This window comes from Chiloscyllium punctatum, chromosome 23 (genome assembly GCF_047496795.1).
Source record: "Chiloscyllium punctatum isolate Juve2018m chromosome 23, sChiPun1.3, whole genome shotgun sequence".
NCBI classification, from domain to species: domain Eukaryota; kingdom Metazoa; phylum Chordata; class Chondrichthyes; order Orectolobiformes; family Hemiscylliidae; genus Chiloscyllium; species Chiloscyllium punctatum.
In genome coordinates this window covers 71,241,431-71,266,426 of record NC_092761.1, presented here as the reverse complement: position 1 = coordinate 71,266,426, position 24,996 = coordinate 71,241,431, and the positions used below count along the sequence as shown (strand labels likewise).

The following is a 24,996-nucleotide window of genomic DNA, read 5'->3' as shown; positions in this document are numbered from 1 at the left end:
TACGATAAGTTCCAAAGCTCCTGGGTAGAATTAGAAAGCCAATGCAATCTCCCCAATGACTGTCCTCTGAAAATCATTGCAAATGATAGGGGTATAGATGTCAAACAAGAATTTGATCAAGCTAGACTTTGTGGCTTGCCATAATTGAAAATCCCATGAAGTAAAAGAAAGATTTGCATTTACATAGCACTTCTCAAGACAGGCAGATATCCTAAAGTATTTTACAAACAAAAGAGTGTAGTTGGTATTGTGATGTAGGAAATGCAGTAGCCTAAGTCCCACAAATGGTGATGGAATAAATGATGAGACCGTCTGTTTCAGGTAGTAGTTGGGAGACATTTATTGGCTGTTCATCAAATGGTATCCTGGGCTCTATTATGTTTATCAGCAAGGAAGGTTTAATATTTCATCTGAATGACAGCATTTCTGATTGTTCAGTACTCTCATTGCTGCATATATGCGCAAGCTTGGATTATACATGAAAACTCGCCATTTCAAAAAGGTATATGAGGATGGATAGCAACTCTGGAGCCACAGAACAATACAGAGCAGCACTTTCAGCAAAGAAATGGAAAAAAAATCACTAAGTAATATACTTTTCGCACATAAGCCAGCCATTCAAGCAGGCCAGTCCAAGTTTATGTTCAACGTGAGCCTCCTCCTACCCCTCTTCTCCTAACATCACCAAAGTATTCACACATTTTTTGATTCCTTTGAACCTCGTGCTTCCCTAACTTCCATGGTTAAGGGGATTGTCAAATGAGGAGAGATTGAATAGACTAGGTTAGTATTCTTGAGTTTAGAAGAAAAGTAGGTCATCTTCTTGAAATATATGAGTGTCCTTAAGAGGTTGTGAGAATGTTTTATTTGGCTGCAGAATCCAGAACGTGGGGTGCCCTAGTCTCAGAAAACGGCTTGCCCACTTTGGACTGAGTGAAGAAGAAATTTCTTCCCTGAAAGGTTTGTGAATCGATGGATTCAGAGAGTTATGGATGCTCAGCCATTGACTATATTCATGATATAGATTTGGATAGTGAGTGAATTAATAGACCTGGATAGTGCAGGGAAAGTGGAGTTGAGATAGATCAGGCATGATTTATTTAAATGGTGGAGCAGGCTAGAAGATCTGTGTGAATCACTCCAATTCATATTTCTTATTTTCCTGTGTTTGCCTTGAAACTATCCTTTTAATTTACCTGAATGCCACAAAATACAGGAAGTATGTTTCACAAATTCAGTTTGGGGGCTGGATTTTTCATGTTGACATGATGGAAATTTTCTACGAATGCATTGCATTGATAGATAAGCTATTAACTATTGTGTTCAATGATCCTAATATTCCTGACAAACATTTGTGAAAATTAAGCTTAATAAGCAGGAAAATTGTATATTCAATACCATGGAAAAGAGAGTATAAATGTTTACCTAGGGGAGGGATCATTTTTCCAATTCATTAAAACCATTTCTCAATCAAATAAAACAGGCTTCAGGGAGTACAGGCAGATTAAAATTTCTTGTACTACGAATTGAAATGTTCTCTGGTTGTTTATACCATTACACGAATGCGTCTTGACTGTAAATTACCTAAAAAGAATGTGTGATATTGTTTTATACATTCCCAGGAGGACAGAACATAATTGCACGCCACAAGGTAGTTTATTTTTATGTCCTGATTTTTCCCTCTTCCCTTGGGTGATTTCCCAATCTGGTTTTGGATTCCAAGTGAGCTCAAAGCAGCTGCAAATCACTGTCTATTTAATGAAAATAAAAGCTACCTGAATGGTTGTTTTATGAAGAAATAACAAAGGTACAGGGGAGTGCCACATTCTGAAATGGAAACTGCTTCGTTATCCGTTCTAACATTTTGACAGCACAGTCGACATATTTACCTGAGCACATCTGCCTATTCATCTGCTTCAGGGAGCAAGAAGACATTCAGGATTCGATGTTTGTGAGAGCTAAGATGCTTACTGGTTCTGTTTGGGATGCACATTTGATTCTCACTGGTGCTGGTGGGTTCAGGTCTCTTCTTCAACTGAGTTATCAGTGCACATAACTAGGATGAAATCACAGCTATCTATTATTTGTCCTGCACCCTCTTTATACTGGCTGATTTGCAGTGATCTGTTGTGGGACGCCATCAACTCTTACAAACCTATCCAAAGCTTTCTCTCCTCACTCTTCATGTTTTGGATCCAATCATGCTTACAGCTCTTACTGTATTATGGGATCCACCGAAAGTCTCATGCACTGTCACATGTATTTTCACAACCTCTCTCTTCTCCAGCACTGGTTCACCCTATCTCAAAGCCACACTAGTCCACCGATTCATTTTGTCAATTGTCCTGGATAGCACTTTAGCTAAAATATTTCCTTCTTCCTTCCAGCAGTCAAGTATTCCCTTAACCTTTATTTCTCCTCTAACCCACCTCTTATCATTTGCAGCATTTTTGACTTTATCTCTCTAACCAAAATGATTGATCATCAGAAAAAGCCTTAGTTTAATCCCTTTGCACTCCTACCTTAACAAGTTATGAACATGGCACAATGCTGAGCTTTTCTTCTGTCACCTTCACCTCTATGCCTGCTTTTCTCAACAGTAAACAATTGCTTACAGAGCAGACTTTTTTTTCTATTTTCAAAGACTTTGATAAACCTGGATTGCTCCCTCTGACATTTTACCTTTCTTAAATATTGCCATTAGGAACTGCCATTGTTGTCTACATTCTTCTATTCCACTTCCTCACTCTAACTAAAGTTAGCAGCTACATGGCACATTTTTTATTACATTCAGGTCATCTCCTTTACCTCTTATTTTTTGGACATCAGCTGCTCACAATGGTTCTGTCATTGTTACTTAAAATCTTTTCTCCTGCTACCATCTGTGTTTGTTGTGTATGTCACCAATTTTGTAATTTAATTTCTCCTGCTTTATACGCTGTCTCAGACCTCTAACTTGTCCCATGACAATGAAAAGCTATTAACCCGAAACATTAACATTGTTTCTGTCTCCACAGATGCTGTCAGAGACGCTGAGTATTTCAAGAACCTTCCACTCTTATTTCAGGCCAGTTTTCCTTTCTTTCCCCTCAGGCAGACAGAGAAGATGTCATGACATACTTTGAAGAAGAATCTCACTGAGTTTCATGACCAACATTTGTCCCTCAATTGAAAAGATGATCTGGTTAATTGTCTCATTACTGTTTGTGGAATCTCAGAATGCATAAATTGGCAACTGTTCTTGACAACAGCACTGACTGTTCTTCAATATTTAATTTACTGGGGAAGCACTTCTGGATTTTTTTTTTCTTTCTAATATGTATTATATAATATTTCTAACATGAACCATGAGGAATTTTTTTTTAGCTTGCAGTAGGTTCTAAGAAACTGGAATTTACCAGCTTGACCTAATACATGCATTTGGTTTGTTAATCCTTTAAAGGTAGGAAAGCCCAGTAAAAGCAAGCACAACATCCTTCCAAGCGGCAGCTTGCAATTCAAAGCACTCAGCAAAGAAGACCATGGACAATGGGAATGTGTCGCCACTAATGTTGTCACAAGCATCACTGCCAGCACACATCTGACTGTAATCGGTGAGTACAGCGGGTTATAACCTGACTGCAGTCTGCATGATCATTTCACATATGTCATGAAGAGTAGAGTTATTGTACTTGATTTCCTATGTTTCAGATTTCTGACTATATGAATAACTGTGTATATAATTAGTCATTGCAAAAACACTAATTAAATGCTGGTTCCAGAGCCAATTTATAGTAGACCCTGTTAGTAAACTGGATTGTACTCTAATTTATTGCTACTAACAGTTTTGATGTACCTTTCCTGAAACTGCTTATTACACCTGTATTTTAGGAAACCGAGTTGCTTCAGTAATGTAAAGTTCACTGTTTTATTTCACAACTTTGGGGACCTCTGACACAAAGTGCAGCTGCTATTTTGATTTTTCTTCAAGCATTTCATTGTTGCAGGATCTTTTCCTTCGACCTGCATGTTGTACCTTTCCATTGCCTCTCAGCTGTCTCAGTTTTCGAATGCTTACAATTTAACAACAATTTACATTTATATAGTAAGTTTAACATAATAAACTGTGCCAAGGCACATCATAGGAGTTCATTCAGGCATTGACTCAAGGCTGGAAATGTTAGGATAAGTGACCGGCAGCTTGGTTGAAGAAATAAGTTTTGAAGAGAACCTTTAATGATGAGAATGTGAGGAGAAGAGGATTAAAAAGGGAATTCCAGTGCCTTCCTCAGCAAAGCAATGTTAATAATTTTTTTTAATATTGTACAATTACTACCTTTGCCATCTCGGAGTGAAAAGTGTGTCAATTTGGTGCAATTCTGAACAATTTTGTGCCATTGATCCACCTGCCTAACTGATCTCTCCAGCTTAATGCATTTAGAAAGAAAGATTCTGAATCCTTTCCCAGCCCACACCCACGCAGCCCCTCCAACTTACCCCCTCCCACTGCAGTATTGACACGGTTTGTAATCAATCAGACTATGTTTGCTTCCATTACTATATCACAAGTGAATTCCACGTAACTGTGACTTTTCCCTTGTGAAAATCAATCATAAATTTTCCTTTTACTAGTCTGATGTCTATTAATATTAAAAAATGTGCACCCAGAGCTAACTTTGACAAAGGTTAACAACTGCCGTTCAATAAATTGAATAATTAGATATAAAGGGTTAGATTTTTTAAAATTCCTGCACCTTTTAAGGAAGTAATGGAAAAGTAACCCCGAATGTAATGAATAGTATTGAGCACAAAAATCTAGATACCCTGGAATAATAGGTATATGGATAACCTGGGTCATGGATTTGTTTAAGAATGACATTCGGCCCAATTACAACATTAGAAAGATATCCCACTACAAATACTTGTGTTCAAATTTAAAACAATCTTTTTTTAAAAATTACTGATTTGAGTAAGAAGATTTTTGATAATCATATTCAGTAATGGTGTCTCACTGTAATTTCTTTAAACATCAAGAAAATGCTGTGATTTAGAATTTTACATGACAAGTGTTAAATGCATAAATGGTGGTCAATTTGTGAACTAATTTTAATCAAATTTTTACTGTGTTTCAATTATTGTAACATATAAATTTGAAACCATTTGTAAATCAGTGGATTGATTTTAAATGTCTTGTTGAGAAAAATTATTGAACTTATTATGACTTTATTTAGTGTCTTTGCAAAATTGTTTTCAGATATCTGATAAATCTATATTCAAGGTTAAAGGTGTCTGCCAACTCTTTTGGATTATTTTCCTATGTTTTTAATGCATATGTAACCGTGACTATTTTTCAAATATTTTGTATTAATTAATTCTCTATGTCTCTTCACATTTAATGTGGGTGGATACGTTACTCGAGATGAATCCTTGACCTACAGACAGACACAGCATTCTCCCAAACAGAAAAGTTAAATAAAGATAGGCATTTTAGGGACGAGTCAAAGAGACATTCTAAAGTTTAAATAAGAGCATAAGATCATAAGACATAGAAGCAGAAATTAAGCCATTCAGCCCATCGAGTCTGCTCTGCTGTTTGGTTTTTCAACACCATTTTCCTGCTCTCTCGCCATTTGATCCCCTTGACAATCAAGAACTTATCTATCTCTGTTTTAAATATGCTAATGACCTGACCTCCACAGCCTTCTGTGGCAATGAATTCCATAGATTCACCACGGTCTGGCTGAAGATGTTTCTCCTCATCTCTGTTCTAAAAGGTCTTCCCTTTATCTTTAGTCAGTACAAGGATAGCAGTACAAAATCAGTAATTAGAAAATTAGTTCTCAATTTAAATGGTCTGATTAGGCAAGCATTTGTCTGATTGTCAAATATCAAAATATTACTGTTTTTAAACCCATCTTTGGAAGGAATGAAAATATAAGCACTGCAATCTGTAGTCTTAACAGGACCCAGAGGATAAATTGAGATCTGATCAATATTTTGTTAAGTCACATACCATAAATAAATGGTTTTTGCCATTTACAAGATTAAGTGGTATGCTGGTGATTTTTGCTGGTGATATCAAGGAGTTTTGTTACAGGTGCATCTGTTCTTCCTATGACATGGAATGTACTGTACCCAAATTTGCAGATGACAATAAAATAGCATACAGTTTTCAGAGAGATATTCATAGGTTAAGTAAGTGGACAAAATGTGGCAAATGAAGGATAGTGCGAAATGTGAACTTGTTCATTTTGGAAGGGACTATTGTTTAACTGGGGAAAAAAAACTGCAAAAGCTGCAATACATAGATAGTTGTGCAAAAAAATGCAGAAATCTAGCATTTAACCAGGAAGGCTAATGGAATGTTGACTCTTATTTCAAGGGGCTTGAAATTTAAGAGTCATGAAGGCATACTGTAACTGCATAAGGTGCTGGTGAGACCATATCTGTTGTACTGTGAGCAGTTTTTGTCCCGTTATTAAAGGAAAGATAGCATTCCATCAGTACTAGGATAGTCCCTAGTATGGAGTGACTATCTTCTGAGCAAAAGCTAAACAGGTTGGGACTCACTGAAGCTTAGAAGAGTGAAGGTCAATTTCATTGAAACATATAGGATTCTTAAGGGGTTTGACAGGGTAACTGTTGAGAGGATGTTACCCCTTATGGGAGAGTCTAAGACTAGAAAGACTAATCTCAAAATTGAGGAGCACCAATTTATGACTGAGATGAGAAGGAATTTCTTCTCTCAGGGGGTCGTGTGTCTTCAGAATTCCTTGCCACAGAGAGCTGAGGAACAGAGACCTTGTGTATATGTAAGGCTGAGATGGATAGACTCTTGATCAGCCAGGGAAGCAAGAGTTATACAGAAAGGGCAGGAAAGGGGATGTGAGGAAAGTCGGATCAGCCATGATCCTATTAAATAGCAGAGTAGGCTCGAGGGGCCGGATTAGCGTTGAGTCCAAATTGCGTTGAGTCTTTTTGGAGGGGCTTTTGCTATGTGGCCTAGCCAGTTCTCTCATGGTATGTTACTAGACTTGTCTCGTTAATCACCAGCCCTGTCCCTGTGGGGTCCATCCATCATAACTGATTCTGGCCACATCTTACCATGTACTATACACGGAACAACTCTTCACTTTATGGATATCTGCCAAAAGATATCCATTTTCCCTTGCGCCTTGCCCTCTTCAAACGTATGCTGTGCTCCTCAATTAGTTCCAGCATTCTGAAGCTGGTCATTGACGGATAGAATCAGATCATGCCAGAGAAATGGATGGTGGCACCACACTTTTCTAACAGGAACCTGAGGTGGTATAAACAAGAGTCTTCTTCTTCCCAGAGGAGTGGCAGAAGAGGCCATGCCGTGAGACCCTGACAGTTTGGTCTGAGGTAACACCTTGGTCGCTGCTGTCCCAGCATGCTGAGGAATGGTCAACAATGTCGAAAGAAGGTCAGTTACCTTCTCTACTGTGCCAGGATAAATGCCACACACTTTTCTTAGCTTCCTCACACTGATTATGTCTCTATTATGGCTTACTTCTCCCATCCAGACTCCACTGTTGCCTACAATATCTTCCTTCAATTGTTCTTGTGCCCCACAGCGCAATTACTGCGCGCCATTTGTACCTCCTCCTCACTGTCTTGGAACACGTCATCATCTTTTGGCCTGCACCAACACTGACAGCCACCATTTTCATCTCACTCAATCTCTCTCTTTTCCCTCATTCCAGAAGAAGGCAAACTATTACAGGGTACGGGGAGACTGTATAGGTGGGGAAAACACTCAACATTTCACTTCTCACCCTCTGTGAGGAAATAATCTTGACCCCAGAAAAAGACTGGAAGCACTCCTGCAGGGATGCAGACACATCCATGCCCCATCCACTGCAATTCTCACATTCACCCCACTGTCAGTCTCTTTGGTCATGCACCACATCAAACTACTGGCCTCAGTGACCTCTCTCTCTCCTGTCTTGCAGTTGCAGCCAGCATCTCCATGACCTCTGTGATGACATGCCTGGCTTCTCCAGAGCCCACTTCTTGATTTCTGAAGAAGACAGTGTCAAGACCCCAGAAGAAGCATTGGCAAGGCTTCCTCCTGCAATCCCACCAGTGCAGATACTGACACCTCACTGGGCTTGGAAAGTATGGGAACAACAAGCTGGTGAGCACATCACTGCAACAGCTTCAATGCTGGTGATGAAGATATGCTCCAGTCCACTGGCATTCCGATGCTGCCAGAAACAGGCAGGAGAGAACCCTGTGGTGTCATTTATTAGAGACATCACTGACATTGAAGGGAAGGAACAGGAACAGCAGACAGGCATGTGGGACACAGTAGCCCTCATTGTCCAGAAGCTACATCAATGCAGCGAGTCATGCAATTGTCTAGCTGCTTTCATGGGCAGGTTGGCAGCTTCCATGGACGGTCAGGGCATACCTGCACTCCATTCACCAACCCGTTGGTCCTCAGGATAGATGACATGGCGACGGGAGACAGGCAACGCTCAAGCCAAGAAGGGTCAACTTGCCTCTGGCAAGCCTGTCTAGACACAAGTGCCCTTGGGAATTCCCAATGAAAATTCCCAGGGCCAAAAGGCTCCCCTGGAAAGCAGGGTCCCACTAGCCCAGCTGTGGAATCAGGGACTACACTGAGACATGATGGAAGGGGGAGGAAGAAGAAAAATATTTTCAGAACACTTTGGTGGGACAGATGACAATGGTTTGTAACAGTAATTTTGAATAAATGTATCTGTTATAACCATACATCTGGTTGTTAGTCTCTCTGTATCGGTCCAAAAGGCATTTGGCATCATTTCATACCTACAAAAAAGGTTCTATGGAGGCGTGAGCTGAGAGCTGACTGCATCATCTGGAAACAAATTAACAAATACGTATACTAACACTTCAGATCCTCCTCATGCAACATTTCTATAGTGTCACAGCCTCTGTGCTCCTCTGTGTACTGTAGGCTGACCAGGAAGTAGAAGTCCTGCAGGTCTGAGTCCTATATACCACATAGGTCTGTGTACATTGCTCTTTCCCATTAAAAACATTGTTATCAGCGGCTGCTGCAGTCTCTTGATTAACAGATCGAGTCACATACCCTGCCCACTCCAAATGTGTTCACAGCCATTATCTTCCCATTGCCCAATTCCAAATGGAAGATGATAGTGAGTGCCCCTCACACACTCTCTGTCTAAACATGTCAGTAAGACCCTGAACTTTCACATCCCTTTTCCAGTAGCCCAGCCTGGATACCCCATGAGCTTTACACCTCCCCAGGACTGGCTGCTATGCAACAACATGGCTATCTATGACCTAGTCCCAGACTACAAAGGCACAAGACCACCACGAGCAGATGCCTGACCCATGACCAATACTGGTCAATCCATGTTGACTAGTATTGAAGCCTCCCCCTCATTTCCTATACCAAGACTGACAGGTCCCTCCACAGATTTCTGTGAGGACATCTCTCCTAAAAGTTTGAGACATAGTTAGTTCATTGTTGCACACACTGTGTTTGGTTTGAAAGCTGCTGGCACATGTTGCAGGATTGATGTAGCACACTGCCACACAGTAGGATGTACATCCTTGAGATTGAGGACTACTAAAAAGGAAGACAAACTGCCTCATCCTCTGACTGAGCTAAGGGGCAGTGCAAGACAAGACAGCAACGTTATGAGCTTCCAAGTAGGCAGTAAGTGAGCGAATGCTAAGAATGCAAGTTAGTAGCCCTGAGATGCAGCCTGGTCCAATCTGTGAGCTGGGTGCCTGTCTGTACCTGCAAAATGTCCCTTGCTGCAAGCTTCGAATGCTAATTGGCAGTGTGCTTTGCAATACACGTCCTGTGTTTCCAGAGAGCACTGCCAATGTATCTGAGAGGTGCCATGATGGTTGTGAGGAGTTGGCAGATGTCAGATGCTAATGTCTGTGGACTAGGGATGCATGTGGCAGGTGCCTATGGATTGCACCCTGGGCTGCAATTGGTCATAGGCATCACGTTCCTTGGCGGAACACTTGCTCAGAGCAAACACTGAGCTGAACCTGTCAGATACTCGTTCTAGTTTCCATGAGCTTTCTCATGTTTGGTGAGTTTGGCATTAATATTAATGAGGCTGTCGACAAGGTGTTGAGCAAGCTACAATTCTCCTTATTTGGCATTTTACTAGTGCCTAGCGAGAATCCCTCCACACTGCTTCTGAAAAACATGAAAGATGGAGTGAGCGCATTGGACACTGGGAAATTTCACTCGCTGGACTTCCCATTCAATTCTGCTGCACATCTCACCTAACCCTAACCCATTGTTGCTCAAACTCCTATAAGATTCCACACTGTATTGTGCGATGAGATAGCTATTTTTCATTTTTTTTACTGGAACAAAATTCACATAGACAAACTGCTTCATCAAAGCGGTAGACTTGAAATATTCTTTCAATCCATTTAGTATTTGCAAAGTAGCATACGGTATTTTAATTATGCAATTTAATATTACACAGTATCAAACTAACAAATCAAGTGTTTTACAGTCTCAATTGTACAACAGTGAAGAATGCCAGTTTTATACGATACAAAGGCACTAGTTAATAAATTAAAATTGACAAATCATTAGCTAGTAGCATGTGGGTAAAATGAAGACCTTTGGCGTGTTTAATGGAAGTTGAGCTTAATGAGGTTTAAGTGAGATGATTTGTAAATCTATTTGCTTTCAAATACCATCACTTCGTGAGGAATCTTTCTCTAATACCTCATTAACACTGTCATGTGTATGCAAGGGTAACGGTGTCAGAGCTAATATTCACCATGTATATAACAGACCTCCTAGGCCCTCTTGTGGCGCATGGATAGTATCCCTAACCCTAGACCAAGAGGCCTGGGCTCAAGTCCGACCTTAGTGCACCCCCAAGGCACTATAAACAGGGGAGTGCGAAGACTGATGTACTGAATGGTCTTCTTCTGTGCTGTCTTATTCCGTGAAATGGAGTCACGTGACTGTTTTGCCAGTGAAAAAGCAGAACTTGAACATGTAATTATGTACAAAAGGAAATCGGAGTAATTCCAAAGGGACTTTAGATGAAAGAATTCTGCAAAATATTGAAATATATTTTTGATTGTGCAGATTGCGAGTGTCAAGGTAAACTGTTGGAAGATTATTATTGAAGTGATTTAATTCTTCCGTACAGTGCTTTTACTGCAATGGTTAATTTGATCACGTTAATTTCTTATCTGCATTCATTTAACATACTGATTATTATGTATGGAAAATAGCACAAGCATATTAAGTATTTCACTAAAAATAGAATGCAAAAAAAATGACAAACCAATATTGTCTGATGTTTCCCAGTGCTGCAGGTCTGCAGCAATAAAACCCAACCATGAATACTTCAATTGAACGATCAAGAATATCTTGTTGTTTTGTGCTGATGTAAACCTACCTTTCATTCACTACAAAAAATGTAAGTGTCAGTCATGGCTGAGTTGGTCGTACCCTGGTATGTGACTCAGAGGTCATGGATTCAGCTGCGAGTCCAGAGACACAGTTCATGATTCCAGGATCTGACTCCAGTGTAATAATGCAGCAATGTACACTTTTGGAACTTTACTGACCTTCAGATGTTAAACCGTGACCCTGTCTGCTTTTTCAAATGGATGTAAAACACCTCAGATGCTATTTCAAAAATGATCAGGGTAGCTATCTTGTTGGCTGCACTTCAAAATTTCTTAATGGATTGAAAGCACTTCGGGTTGTGATTAGCAGTACATAAATCAGAGTCTTTCTTTTCTTTAGTAAGTATTTAAGGCCTCTCAAAATCAACATTTTACAAGTTGTTTTTAAAGTTGTACTGTTCATAAGTGCTCTCCCCTCTAAAACTTCCATTGTTCATACCCAACAATGGAAATAATACTTAGTTTCACTGTAATTCAGTCAGAAGCCTTGTTTGTCCTTTATAACTTTGCTACTTGGACCACAGAGGAAATCACCCCCTATCCCATCAGTAGTGTTGACTGATGGCACTATTAAATCAATATGTTTACAAAGGGAAAATTTAATTTTGCAAGAAGGTAAGTCCCGATTCAATGTAGAGACAGCCTTCAATATCTTTGAATTAGAAACCCTGATGTGTGTCAGTCACAATAGATTAAATGTCCTTCACATTCTCCTTGATCTGCTGGCAAGCAGAGGGTCTGAGTGAGATATCTGAGCATAAATCCCTGTTGGTTTTTTTCATCTCTGTGGAAGACATATTTGTGTTTACATATGTTTTCTTTTAAATTGCTGTCCTTTTTGCTACCTTTCAGATTTTAATTATCATAGTCCTGTTAGCATTGGTGTGTTAAGGCATGATTAACTCTCTCTTCCCTTCTAAATGTATGATGCTTGCTGGAGAAGTGGCCAGTTAATTTTTACCCATCTAATCACATAAACTTTCAGAATCAGACCAATGTGGATTTTAGGAGAACAGTGACTTCCATTGCAAATGCTTTCAGTTTAATTTCACGCTTGACTGAATGTTGCCGCCACACTTCCTCTCATTTGTCAAGGTTATATTCTCTTACCATTTCTTCACTTGGCTACTGGAATTTAGATGAGGGTTTCTGCCTATCATGAATTATATTTTCCTTTTGTTATTCTGTTCCCATGGAGTTAAAAATGCACAGTGATGTAGCAATGCAAAATATTAAGACTTATCTTGCACATTGACGAGTGCAATTAATTAATAAACATGCTAAACTATAGTCTTCTTCTTGAGTTTACAGTCAGCAGGGTTTTGTATTTAAAGAAATCACACCACCAATGATAACAAAATCTCCCCAAACGAGAGTGTGTACTCAAGACCAGAGGATCACACAAAATGTTTTTGACTAGAAAACTGTGGCTGCAAACATATTCAAAGCTCAGCCACAATCACCATTTATTCTTTATTTCTGTTTGGTTTTGATGTTGAAAGTTCTCAGCAAATCAGTGCAGCATCAGACATGAAGAAAGTTATTTAAGGTTTGTTTGTTAGTTGAGATTTTTATTGAGTGTCCTTACTGGTGAATTGCTATTTTTGCAGTAATACTTTGTGGCTTGTTTCAAGATCTTTTATGAATGACAGGAACAATTGCTTTGACAGCTATCAGAAGTCATGATTGTCTCTACCTACTTGATTACCTATTCTTCTCCAACTTTGGTCAGATTTTTACAGTTTAGTTCTGCAACTTCAGTTGCATTTTCAACAGTAGAGTACATCCAATAAATATTACACTATACAGTCTCTGTGTTTTCATGTTATCTACAATGCCGCAAAAAACTTTTTTCTCACCATATTCAGGGCAAATCATTGATAGTAACTCACTCAACATCCTTCCAACCAATCACTTTCCATTGAGCATTGGCTTATGTCTCATGTAGCACATTAAAATCATCCCCCACATCTTCCAATTATGTGACAAATCCCATGCCTTAATGTAACTCTTGCCCAAGTTCCATGTTGTATCCTGTTAATATTCTAAGTCCCAACTCGTAACTTCTTTCCTGTACAAGCTCAACTGCCTGTGCAAACTTACATTAGCTTAGAAGATTTAATAGTCTTCCATTTTAATTTCATAAGTTAATTTTGCCAATATGGACAATAATTGCTGGCCCAGACAATAACGTCGTCACATAATGTAAAACAAAATCAGTTAGATTCATGCTGGATTTATACTTCAGACGTAGGGTATCTGAGACATCCTTAAAACCTCAACTGAATAATGTTGAATGATAAATCACTCCAACCTTAATAATAATGCTGTGTTGAGAAAGAATTTGGTTCAGTATTTCTGCAAATATGAAAATATTGTAAGATTCACTATGCAAACAATGCTCCCACAAGTGCTATTGATAGTACCATGCTAAATAGTGAGAAAGAGTAGATCACTGTTATCACCATTACTAAATGTAAATCCTCAGGGAATGAAATCTTCCAGTGCAGTGCTACAGTCAAAAAGACTTTCGGCTACATATATTGGCTGTGGCTGAACAGCTGGTGACAACCCTATCACAGTTATTTCTGGGAACCCGTGTGTTTTAAATCACAGTTAGACAGTCCACTGCCTGTTATCAGAGTTCCCAGTACCTTCATCACACATTGATTGGCAGTGCCTGGAGACAGGGCAATCAGAAATCTGGGGACTCTTCAGACTCAGTAGCACCACCTTGAGCAGTGGCCATGGCTGGAACTGCAAGATACCTGGAAAACAATATATCGCTGGAATTCAAATAAGTGGTGCACGTTTCCACTGATAGTCAGGCAAGGTAATTTTAAAGGATAGGGATCTGTAGGCCTTCCTGCAGTGTCCTTCCATTGGTCACAGGGTGTCTAAGCAAGAAGAGATTCTACATCCAGGCCACAGACAGGTGTGCCAGGGTATACTTAGATCGGTTGTCCACGTGGTATAGCTTCTCCCAACTCCCACTGCTGGTGGAATACCAGTGGCTGCAGGATGAAGTCCTTAGGTGGCCTTAATTGGCCAGTAGGAAACAGAAAGTCAAACTGAACCAAGGGAAGTCGATATAGTAACAAGTTCTGTATCTCATGCCTTTACACAATTCAATGCTCCCCCAACCACTTTCCATCATTCCCCAAGTCTCTATTCCCTTATTAGTGATATATAACAGAGAGGGAGGGAGGAAGTAAAAGATGCACCATCTCGGCAGGTAGTCCTCCAGTTGTCATGGCTTCAGGAGCCACAGACAGGAAAGAGAGGAAAATATGAAACATAGGTAAACAAAGAAAAAGGAAAAGTTCATTTAAAGTTATCCTGCTAAAGAAAGTGATTTGCTATCATTTTTTGGATATTATAGTGTCTCTTCTCCACTTGGTACATTACATTTTATTTAATTTCATCCATTAAGACAGAGTTGAGAAGAAACCTTTATTTCAGAGGTTGAGAGATTTTGAGTGGAAGGTTGACTTTGGATATATTCATAGGCTGAGTCTGAAGAGTCCCCAGATTTCTGATTGCCCTGTCTCCAGGCACTGCCAATCAATGTGTGATGAAGGTACTGGGAACTCTGATAACAGGCAGTGGACTAGATTAGATTAGATTACTTACAGTGTGGAAACAGGCCCTTCGGCCCAACAAGTCCACACCGCCCCGCCGAAGCGTAACCCACCCATACCCCTACATCTACATCTACCCCTTACCTAACACTATGGGCAATTGAGCGTAGCCAATTCACCTGGCCTGCACATCTTTGGACTGTGGGAGGAAACCGGAGCACCCGGAGGAAACCCACGCAGACACGGGGAGAACGTGCAAACTCCACACAGTCAGTCGCCTGAGACGGGAATTGAACCCGGGTCTCCGGCGCTGTGAGGCAACAGTGCTAACCACTGTGCCACCGTGCCGCCCACGGTCTAACTGTGATTTAAAACACACGGGTTCCCAGAAATAATTGTGATAGGGTTGTCACCAGCTGTTCAGCCACAGCCATTATATGTAGCCCAAAGTCTTTGTGACTGTAGCACTGCACTGGAAGATTTCATTCCCTGAGGATTTACATTTAGTAATGGTGATAACAGTGATCTACTCTTTCTCACTATTTAGCATGGTACTATCAAAAGCACTTGTGGGAGCATTGTTTGCATAAGAGGGTGATGAAACGGTTATCAAGATAGGCAAGAATATGTAGTAACCAGATCAGCCATGATCTTTTTGAATTATCTTATTCAAGAGGCTGTTTAGCTTTCTGCTCTTCTTAATGTATGTTAGTACACATTCTCTAAACCCTTACAAAATGCATCCCAGTTCCTTATAACCAATGTTATAATCATTTGTAGAATCCCTTCAGCGCAGAAACAGAACATTCAGCCCAACAAGTCCACACCGACCCTCTGAAGAGCATCCCACTCAGACTCAACCCCCCCCCACCCAATCTATCCCTGGATTTCCATGACTAATCTACCTAGCCTGCATATCTTTGGACAGTGGGAGGAAACTGACACAGGCACAGGGAGAGCATGCAGACTCCACACAGACAGTCACCCAAGGCTGGGATTGAACCTGGATCCCTGGAACTGTGAGGCAGCAGTGGTAACCACTGAACCATCAGGCTGCCCCAGGTTTGAATTGGTGCTTGAAGTGGATGTATATTGGATTATCATGTAGCTGTATGGACACATGATGCTTGGATGCAGCTGCTAATGAATACACATCCTGATCACAAATTGATCTAAAATCACAAGCCCACACACCCATCTGCATTGCCTTGAAGGCAACTTCATTGCTTAATTGGTATTGTCAGTAGAACAATGTTTGTAATGTTCAAACAATTGAAATAATTGATTTTCTTTCAAATCAAAGTCTAACAATTCTGCTATTGGTATCTAAGTTTATAAATGAATAGACAGAATCTATTGCAACTCTAAACTATTCCCATGTTGAGTGCAACAACTTCTCCCAAGCTCTGTGTAATGTGAGAACGAATAGGATTATGAACCTTTGAAATAGATACAGGAAGAATAACTAGATAAAAAATATGGGGGCAGAAAAGTAGGGACTCAGAATCAGAGGAGGTGACTAAAATATCTGTCAATTAGGTTTTGGGAAGGTTCTTGAAGATGTGGAGGACATTTTAAGGCAAAGATTCTGTCATTCATGATGAGGTGAAGGAAACATATGCTGAACAAAACATCCGATTTGGAGGTCCAATGGGTGTCAGAAAGGACAAAACACTGGAAAGGGTTGAATGATACTTGGAGAGGAGGCTGTGAATACATTTGAGTATGAAGATGTTAGACTCCATGCATTGGGTGACCTACGTTAAATACTGCATAAATCTTCATGAGTCAGAGTGTGGTGTTTGTTGAGCCACATTGTGTAATGTTCCCTAGAACTGCTGGTTCCCTTTCAACTGTGCTCAGTGAGAAGATGCAGAACTTTAGTAACAGGTTTTTTAAATAATTATAATGGCTTGCAAACACATTGGGTAGCATCGCTGCTTCTGAACAAGTCCCACTCCAAGACTCAATGGCCAAGGAACTTGCATTCACAGCATTACCAAATAGGTTGCTTGTCAATCTGTAAATCCTTCTGTCACACCTAATGTAGGCAATAGAAGGGGATGGACTCCTCATCCAGCTATGTTGCAGATCCCAGCCCCAAATAGATGGAGAAGGTTAGTGACTGACAGAGCTGTAAAACCACCTGCTAAACCCAAAACCCACAATGATTAATATCAATGTGGTCAACCAATGTTGCAGTGACCCCCAGCAACACTGGAAAAACCAAAGGTCAGAGATAACAGGCTCATTCTATGATGTGCACAGCTCCTGCATAAATGCTAACATGTCAACAAATTGGTTGGATTTGCTGACTGAGGTACTGCAGGACATGAGAAATACCGAGAACTCCCCGAGTATGGAATTTTAGAGGTCAATCTTGAATCCACAGTGCTTCTTAGTAAGGCATTAAGAATGAGTGCTTGTCTGCTCGATTTGACCATTGCTTGTCTTTGTTTAATTACTGATGTGTGAGTTTGTTGAGAATCGTTTTGAATACCATCTGCCCTGTGTGTATTTCAAATACACACTAATGTGAGGACATGTTTTAATGAGTGAACACAAACAAAAAGTAAATGACAAAGTCACACCAATCGAGATTGATTCACCAATCTAAGTATAGCTTTGTGCTAGTGGAGGGATTAATAATGGGCAAAGAAATACTCCATGGTGGGACAGGTCAGGCTCATTACATCAAAGGTGACATTTGTCATGTGGATTTAATGGCACCCCACACAATCCAGTTGCTAAGGCGCATTGCTGTGTTATCTTTGCAGATTCTAATCACTGCCACTCACAGGTCTTGTCCCTGTACTCTAGTCATTTGTTTCAGTGCTTACATTTTTAAGAAAAATAGCACACTACATGCATCTAGTTTGAACATCACAAGCTATGGTTGCAGTCTCACACTGGCACTACTATTCGAAATGTACACAGCCTAAGAGAATAGAGAACAGAACTAATTTGAGCCCCAGGTCTAAGCCCACTGCGGTTAGATGTCCAAAATATTCCCAAGCGTCATTGTACCATTATGGAAAGTTACAAGACAGAGTTATGTCCCCAAAGAAATTAAATGTTAGACAGATGTCTCAGGCTGTTCTCAAACAGGTGCACAGTACAGGTGGAGAAAATGGTTCATTTTCTATTTCAACTGATTGTATGTGATGCAATGGGAGTTTTGAGGTAACATTGATCAGGGTGGGATGCAAAAGAGAGGGAATTCTATATGGCATCCTCGAGGAATAGTTTTCATGAAGTCAACAGGGATAAGATTGGAAGGAACAAATGACAAGCAGTTTGACCCCTTCTACATTCAATTCCCACTATCTTTAAAAAGAATTGAATTGGATTTGTTATCATGTGTATTAACATCTCCAACAATTGACAATGGTTTCATAGTCACCATTAGACTCTTAATTCCAGATTTTCTTTTTTTTTTAATTAAATTCAGGTACCACTATCTGCCATAGCAGGATTCAAAAGTGGGTCCCAGAACATTACTTGGATATCTGGGTTTACAGTTCAACAATAATACCATGATGCCATTGCCTTTCCTATAACTCACTACCACCAGGTTTAGACTCACCACCAGTTTTTTCTCAATTGAGATAGCAGGACTATGGCAACACTCTTAAATGCCCTTCTAGAATAATTGGGATGCAGTTGCTGGTTTTTCTTGCAATTTGCCTTTTCTCTGCATGCTATTTTCTGGAGGAAGTGATGGTATAGTGATAATGTTACTGGGCTAATACTCCAGAGGCATCCGAGACAACTCTCTGTCAAACAGGAGAGGTAACATTTCAGACAGAAGCCCTTCATCAGGAATGTGGGGTGGGGGAAAAGGGGTTGAGAGAAAAATAGGCAGAGGAGTGGGGCTGGGAGGAAGGTAGCTGGGAAAATGATAGGAAAATGCAGGTGAGGATTGATAGTGATTGGTTGGAGAGGAGGGTGGAGTGGTTAGGTGGGAAGGAAGACAGACAGTTAGGACAGTTCAAGAGGGCAGTGCCAAGTTGTATCTGAGATGGGGTTGGGGGAGGGGAGATTAGGAAACTAGTCAAGTCAATGTTGATGGTGTGTAGTTGAAGGGTCCCAAGGCAGAAGATGAGTTGTTCTTCCTCCAGTCATCAGGTGGTTTTGATTTGACGGTGGAGGAGGCCCAGGACTTACATGTTCTTGGCGGAATGGGAGGGAGAGTCAAAGTGGTCGGCTGTGGACAGCAGCAATTCAAGTATGTGGTTTCCTAATACCTTCTCAAGGGTAATTGGAGATAGGTAATAAATTCTGGCTTGTCAGCGACGCCCAAATCCTATAAATGAATAAAAATAAAAGGTATTGAATCATAGCAGAATTATATATGATATCTTGATCAATATTTAGTCCTCCATAAATATCACTAAAACAGATTATCTGATCATTATATGATGAAGAGTCATCTAGCCACAAAACATTAGCTTGCTCTCTCTGTATGGATGCTGTCTGACCCACTGCTGTATCTGCAGCAATTTGTTCCTCTATTACCTGATCATTTATGTATTTCCAGTTGTGAAAGCTTGTTGTGCATAAATTAGCTACCACATTTCTGATTTTAAAAGCCTTTCATTGACTGTAAAATACTTTGGGACATCTTGTAGTCACATAAGAAACCAAGGCCTTTTACTGCCATCTTTTGTATGAATTGAAATCCAATTAAGTGAGCCCAAGACTAGGGAAAGATCATTAGGTCCAAAATACCCATCCATATTTTTGTATCACTTTCAATGAGTTCTTCTCTCCATCCAGTGGCTATTTGTCTTCTAAACACAAATGACTTGGGCTGGATATTCCAAGGAGTGGCAATCACACACTTTTTTTAATGAAATATGAGAGCTCCCCATTTCTGACAGGAGATTCCAGTCCGGTCTCCTTCAGAAATGTGGAACCATACTTCAATTCTGACAGTTCTGGGGAAGGCAAGCCACACCCCTTTTCACAGCAGTCGTTATTCTGAAATTTAGAAGTCCTGAATCACAGACACCCACTTTAACAGGCATTACATGAGAAAAGTGTAAGATTAGGATGTCATGAAGGTGGAGTGGAGGCATTGTAGTGTGCTAGTTGGGTAGGATGCCAGGTAAGTAAGGAACCAGCTAGGGAGGGTACCAGGATGGTGTGATGTAGGTGTTGGTGACCTGTCTGGGTAAATACCAGGAAGGTAGGAAGCCTGCAAGGTAACAGGCCAAGTTGGCAAGTAAGTAGGGTTCCAGCTGTGTTAGGAGAGGATACTAGGTAGGTAGGATGCTAACTGATGTCAGTCACCAGCTGGGTAAGGAATAGAGTACCAGGTGAGTGAGATGCAAAGAGTTCAAGTAAGTAATGCAATAATGTGGTGGGTGGAAGAAGTCATGTCCAATACAGGTGGGGATTTGGAGAGTGGGTGTCAGTTCAGGAGTGAGATTAGGTCCCGGGGGTGGGTGACTGTGGAGGTAGGTCATGTCCAGAGCATGGAAATGAGCGCTGAGTCCTGGACAACATTCAGACTGATTGGGTCCAAAGTACGGCAGGAAAAAGGGGAGAGGGTTATCCAGAGTTGGAGAAAGAGGCATCAGGGCAGTGGGAGTGAGTCTGGAGTAGGTGAGGGGGTTTTGTTTCTGGGGGTGAAGGATGTGGGGTTAGGTCCAGAAGAGGGGAAGGGAGGGTGGCTCCAAAGCAGGTCATCTCTGGAGCGGGGCAAAAGGGTTTGGCTTGAGGAGCAGGTGGTAGACTCGTCGGGTCTGGAGTGAATGAAGGGGAGTCAGGTCCTGGATGTTTGTCATTGTCTGGGCATAGGCTTTAATCCTAGAATCATAGAATCCCTATAGTGTGGAAGCAGGCTATTTGATCTATAAAGTCCACACCAACCCTGTGGGGAGCATCCTAAACAAACCCACCCTGCATCCTAAACAAACCCATCCTAAACAAACCCACCCCATAACCCTGCATTTCCCATGGCTAATCCATCTACACTGCACATCCCTGGACACTATGGGCATGTTACCATGATCAATTCACCTAACCTGCACATCTTTGGACTGTGAGAGGAAACCGTAGCACCTGGAGGAAACCCACGCAAACACAGAGAGAATGTTCAAACACCACACAGTTACCCAAGGCTGAGTCCCTGGTGCTGTGAGGTAGTGATATTAACCACTGAGCCACCATCAGAAAATCCAAATCTTAATCACAAAGGCTTGCTCTGGTACGTTATTCCAAAAGTTATTTATTCTCAGTTCAAAGATTCTTCTGGACTTCCCTTTTAATTCTTAACCTTCTGAACCTTCTGCTTTATTTCCTTTGAATGAAATGTATTCTTCATTTCTCAATTAAAGGTCTAGAAAAGAGTGAGCTCTGTACTGGAATCATGTATTATTCACGATACGCCGATGGATTTTGCAGACAAGATTCTATAACTATGTAACAACTAAGCTGTCATTTTTTTTCCTCCTTTTTGCAGGCACAAGTCCACATGCTCCAACCAATGTTAGAGTCACAGCCACGATGACCTCTGCTAATGCCTCCTGGGACCCAGGTTATGATGGTGGATATGAGCAGACATTCACAGTCTGGTATGGCCCTGTGTGAGTCATCCTAGCATGCTTTGCTTCCGCTCGTTCCTTCTCAATTCTTTGCTTAAATGAATGTTTTGTATGCATTAGGCTTCCTATAATGATTTGCTCTGCTGTTATCGCTTGGCAGTTGTTTGGCTGCAGGCTGTTGCTTTAGAGCAACCAGGCTGTGCTGGCTCAATAGTTTTTTGGGCTGACTAACTGTCTTGACATTTCATTTGTTCTTTATCATTCCTTTCTGGTTGAGCTGTCCTGCTATGCTCATGGTAGAGTAGAGCTTTTTAAAACTTGTTACAATGAAACTATACACACTCATTGTGACTTGAGAACAGTCAACAGCTTGTATCCCCATTGCATAGGCTAGATTCAAACCTTGATCTTGGAGATAAAAGGACAGTGCATTGCCACTTAATTATTATTACCGCCTGTTTCATGCACAATTGATCCTTGATATGCCATTACAAAAGATCTAGACGCCCTGTGACAAACATAGGGCCACTCCATTGTTGCAAGTTTTTTTCTAACAATAATATCTTGCAATGTACCATGAGTCAGTGGACTGATGTATGAGCAACATAAAGAAGATGCCAGTCATGAGTAGAGATTGTCTGAGCTGAAGCTCACATTACTCATGTCACTCCATAGCTGTATCATAATCATTTGTCCACAGTGCTATTGAATGTAAGTGCAAAAGAAAATATTCCCTCCACCTAAATTCCTGACTTGTTAGTTCCCATACAAGAAAACAACTGACATAGGATCTTTGTTTTAAAAAACATCCATGCTGACCAGGGTAAATTACATTTATGTAGCCTGACATGGTGTATACTCAACCCAGATAGAGCATATTGCAGTCTGTTCGAAATAAAAGCTTGCTAAATGTCTGGGTAACATGAATTCTAAATGTTCCATGAGATCCAAAAATGTTTGATATTTAACAAAAGATGGGAATCCGGTTTTTGCTTTGTATGGTCCCAGTTAGAATGAGAAACAAACTATTCACCTCATACTGAAGACAGCACTTTCTATTCTGTCTTTGTCTTTGTAAAAGAGCTTTGATAACAAGATATGTTGTGCTCAGCAACAAAGGGCTGTGAATGTCAGCAGACCACCAATAGAGAAGCTTAAAGATATCAGAATACAATCAGTTGAAGCATCCAGATTTTAAGCAACGGAAAATACTGGAAATACTGAGCAGGTTAGGCAGCATCTGTGGAAAAATGGGAGATTGGGTTAAAATTTGAGGTATGAACTGCTGATTTTAACTTTGTCCTGTTTTAAATTAGCACTGTGTTTCACACATATACAGTAACAATGTCAAAGAATCTGCAAGGAGTACTGAGGAGGTCATTTTGTTGGCCACTACTGGTGGATATCAACATCTATATATTGTTCAAAGTATTAAAACATATTAAATAATGACCATAGAGTAGAAAGTATTCACCATCTCCTTTAAGAAAGAACTTTCAGGATCAAACATTTTCCTAAACTAAATTATCAATATTTTGGGGCAGCTTGGTAGTCTTTTCATATCTGTCAATTTTTAATGCTCATCAACTAATTTTGCAAATACAATTAACTTTTTAGACTCAGCACTGCCAATGAAGTGGTACTTTTCTTCTTCTTTTGGTTATTACATGTACAGCACACCCACTGCCTATAGTTTCAGCTACTAATGTGAATCTAATAGTTTGTAAATTTGCAACATGAGTAATAAAGAAAGTGGGTTAATTCCATGGAGAAAGTTCAAGTGAAGTAATGGGACCATTGTTCAGATAATGTAAGGATAATTCTGCACTCCATTCATCATGCATCTTGCCAGACTTGAGGTCAGTGGTGGCTAACATTTCTGTTTCATAATTATCCTGTTCTGCTTAACATAAAGCACGTGGCTATGCATACCTTAAATTGCTATGTTTAACATTGCCACAAAACAGTTACTTCAGTGTAAGCTTGAGATTTCTTAGGATAATAATCATTGGATATCACACTGATCACTTTAACATATTAATGATCAAGATTTATGTAAAGTTCACTTGACCGCCATTTTAACCCTGTCTTTTTCCTTTTACCTATTTTCTGAGTGCTGTACAACTTTTTACACTGAAGGCATGTTGAAAATGCAACTTCCTTTAGCTGGCCAGGACTTTTTAGGGGGATGGTGGGGTCTGGTGGGAGCATATCCCAATTACAACAAGGGCATAGTCTTCCAATCTAACCCAGATCTTTGGGGTGAACATCTCCTATCAGCTATAATGTTTAAATTGAAGAGGATTTGGTTACTTTCAACATTGTATTGCATGGGCAGCAAATGATAATGATTTGGGATGTGCTGACTACAATGTTGGTGAAAACCAATTTAACAGTAACTTAAAAAGGGAATTGGGTAAATGCTTGAAGTGGATACATTTGCAAGATTACAGGGAAAAAGCAGGGAAAATGAAATTAATTGGAAAACTAGTTCCAAGAACTAGCACAGAAATGGTGGGCTGAAGTCCTTCATTCAATACTATAGTATGCTCTGATTCTATATACACTTCACAAGAAAGGCATTGTAATTTTTTTTCCGTGAATAACCCGTTTGATGTTTAATAGTTGAAATGCTAACCTGTTAACCGGCAACAGGACACTTAGAGGAGGCAATGGCTTTGTGGTATTATTGCTGGACTCCAGTAACCTAATAATGTTCTGGTTACCTGAGTTCAAGTCTTGCTATGGCCATTGGTGGAATTTGAATTCAATGTAAGAAAATCTGAAATTAACAGTCAAATGACCAGGAAACTGTTGTTGATTGTCAGAAAGACCAATCTGATTCACTAATCCACTTAAGGGAAGAAAATCCATCATCCTTCCCTGATCTGGTCTACATGTGACTCCAGACCCACAGCGATGTGATTGCATTTTTACTGCCCGCTGGCCAGTTAGGATGGGCAATAAATGTTAGCCTGACCAGCAATGTCCACATTCTATGAATGAACAGAAGAATAGAAACTCTTTGTTGTTCAGAATAGACATATCTCCTATTAATAAAGAGTTGGCTATATATTCTAGATTTTATGTTTCCTTCAGTCAGAGTCAGCTCTGTGGCAAAGGATTATGCAATTTGATGATGTGTTGAAATTACCCAAATATCTGTCAATTTGGATCATTATGTTGGTTTGCACTTTGAGCTGGAGTTGAAAACAATTAAACCTAATTCACTAGACAGCACATCAGGGCCATCAACTATGTTAGTGGAAACACACCTAAGTGACTTGAGAACTCTGGAATTGGGTTTAACTTGCAATCGTTGGAAGATGCTGGTTGAAATCATGACAAATTCTTCCTTAATCAGTGGATTCCTGTTGACAAGGGAATTAGGGATTACAGAAACAAGACTAATAATTTGGGCGGCACGGTAGCACAGTGGT

At 40.3% G+C, this 24,996-nt stretch overlaps 1 protein-coding gene across 7 annotated transcripts in view; it reads left to right on the top strand.

Moving 5' to 3' along the window:
- Positions 1 to 24,996, top strand: part of igsf9bb (immunoglobulin superfamily, member 9Bb) — a 682,739-nt gene that overhangs the window by 573,190 nt on the left and 84,553 nt on the right. For 6 of the 7 annotated variants that reach the window (XR_011963911.1, XR_011963912.1, XM_072593171.1 and 3 more), the window contains 2 exons: positions 3,443 to 3,593; positions 21,475 to 21,598. Coding sequence is in view for 5 of the 7 variants with exons in the window: in XM_072593171.1 (XP_072449272.1) it covers positions 3,443 to 3,593; positions 21,475 to 21,598 (275 nt within the window). In the remaining 2 variants the exon portion in view is untranslated. The remainder of the gene's footprint in view (positions 1 to 3,442; positions 3,594 to 21,474; positions 21,599 to 24,996) is intronic. The other variant, XM_072593172.1, reaches the window with a different exon arrangement.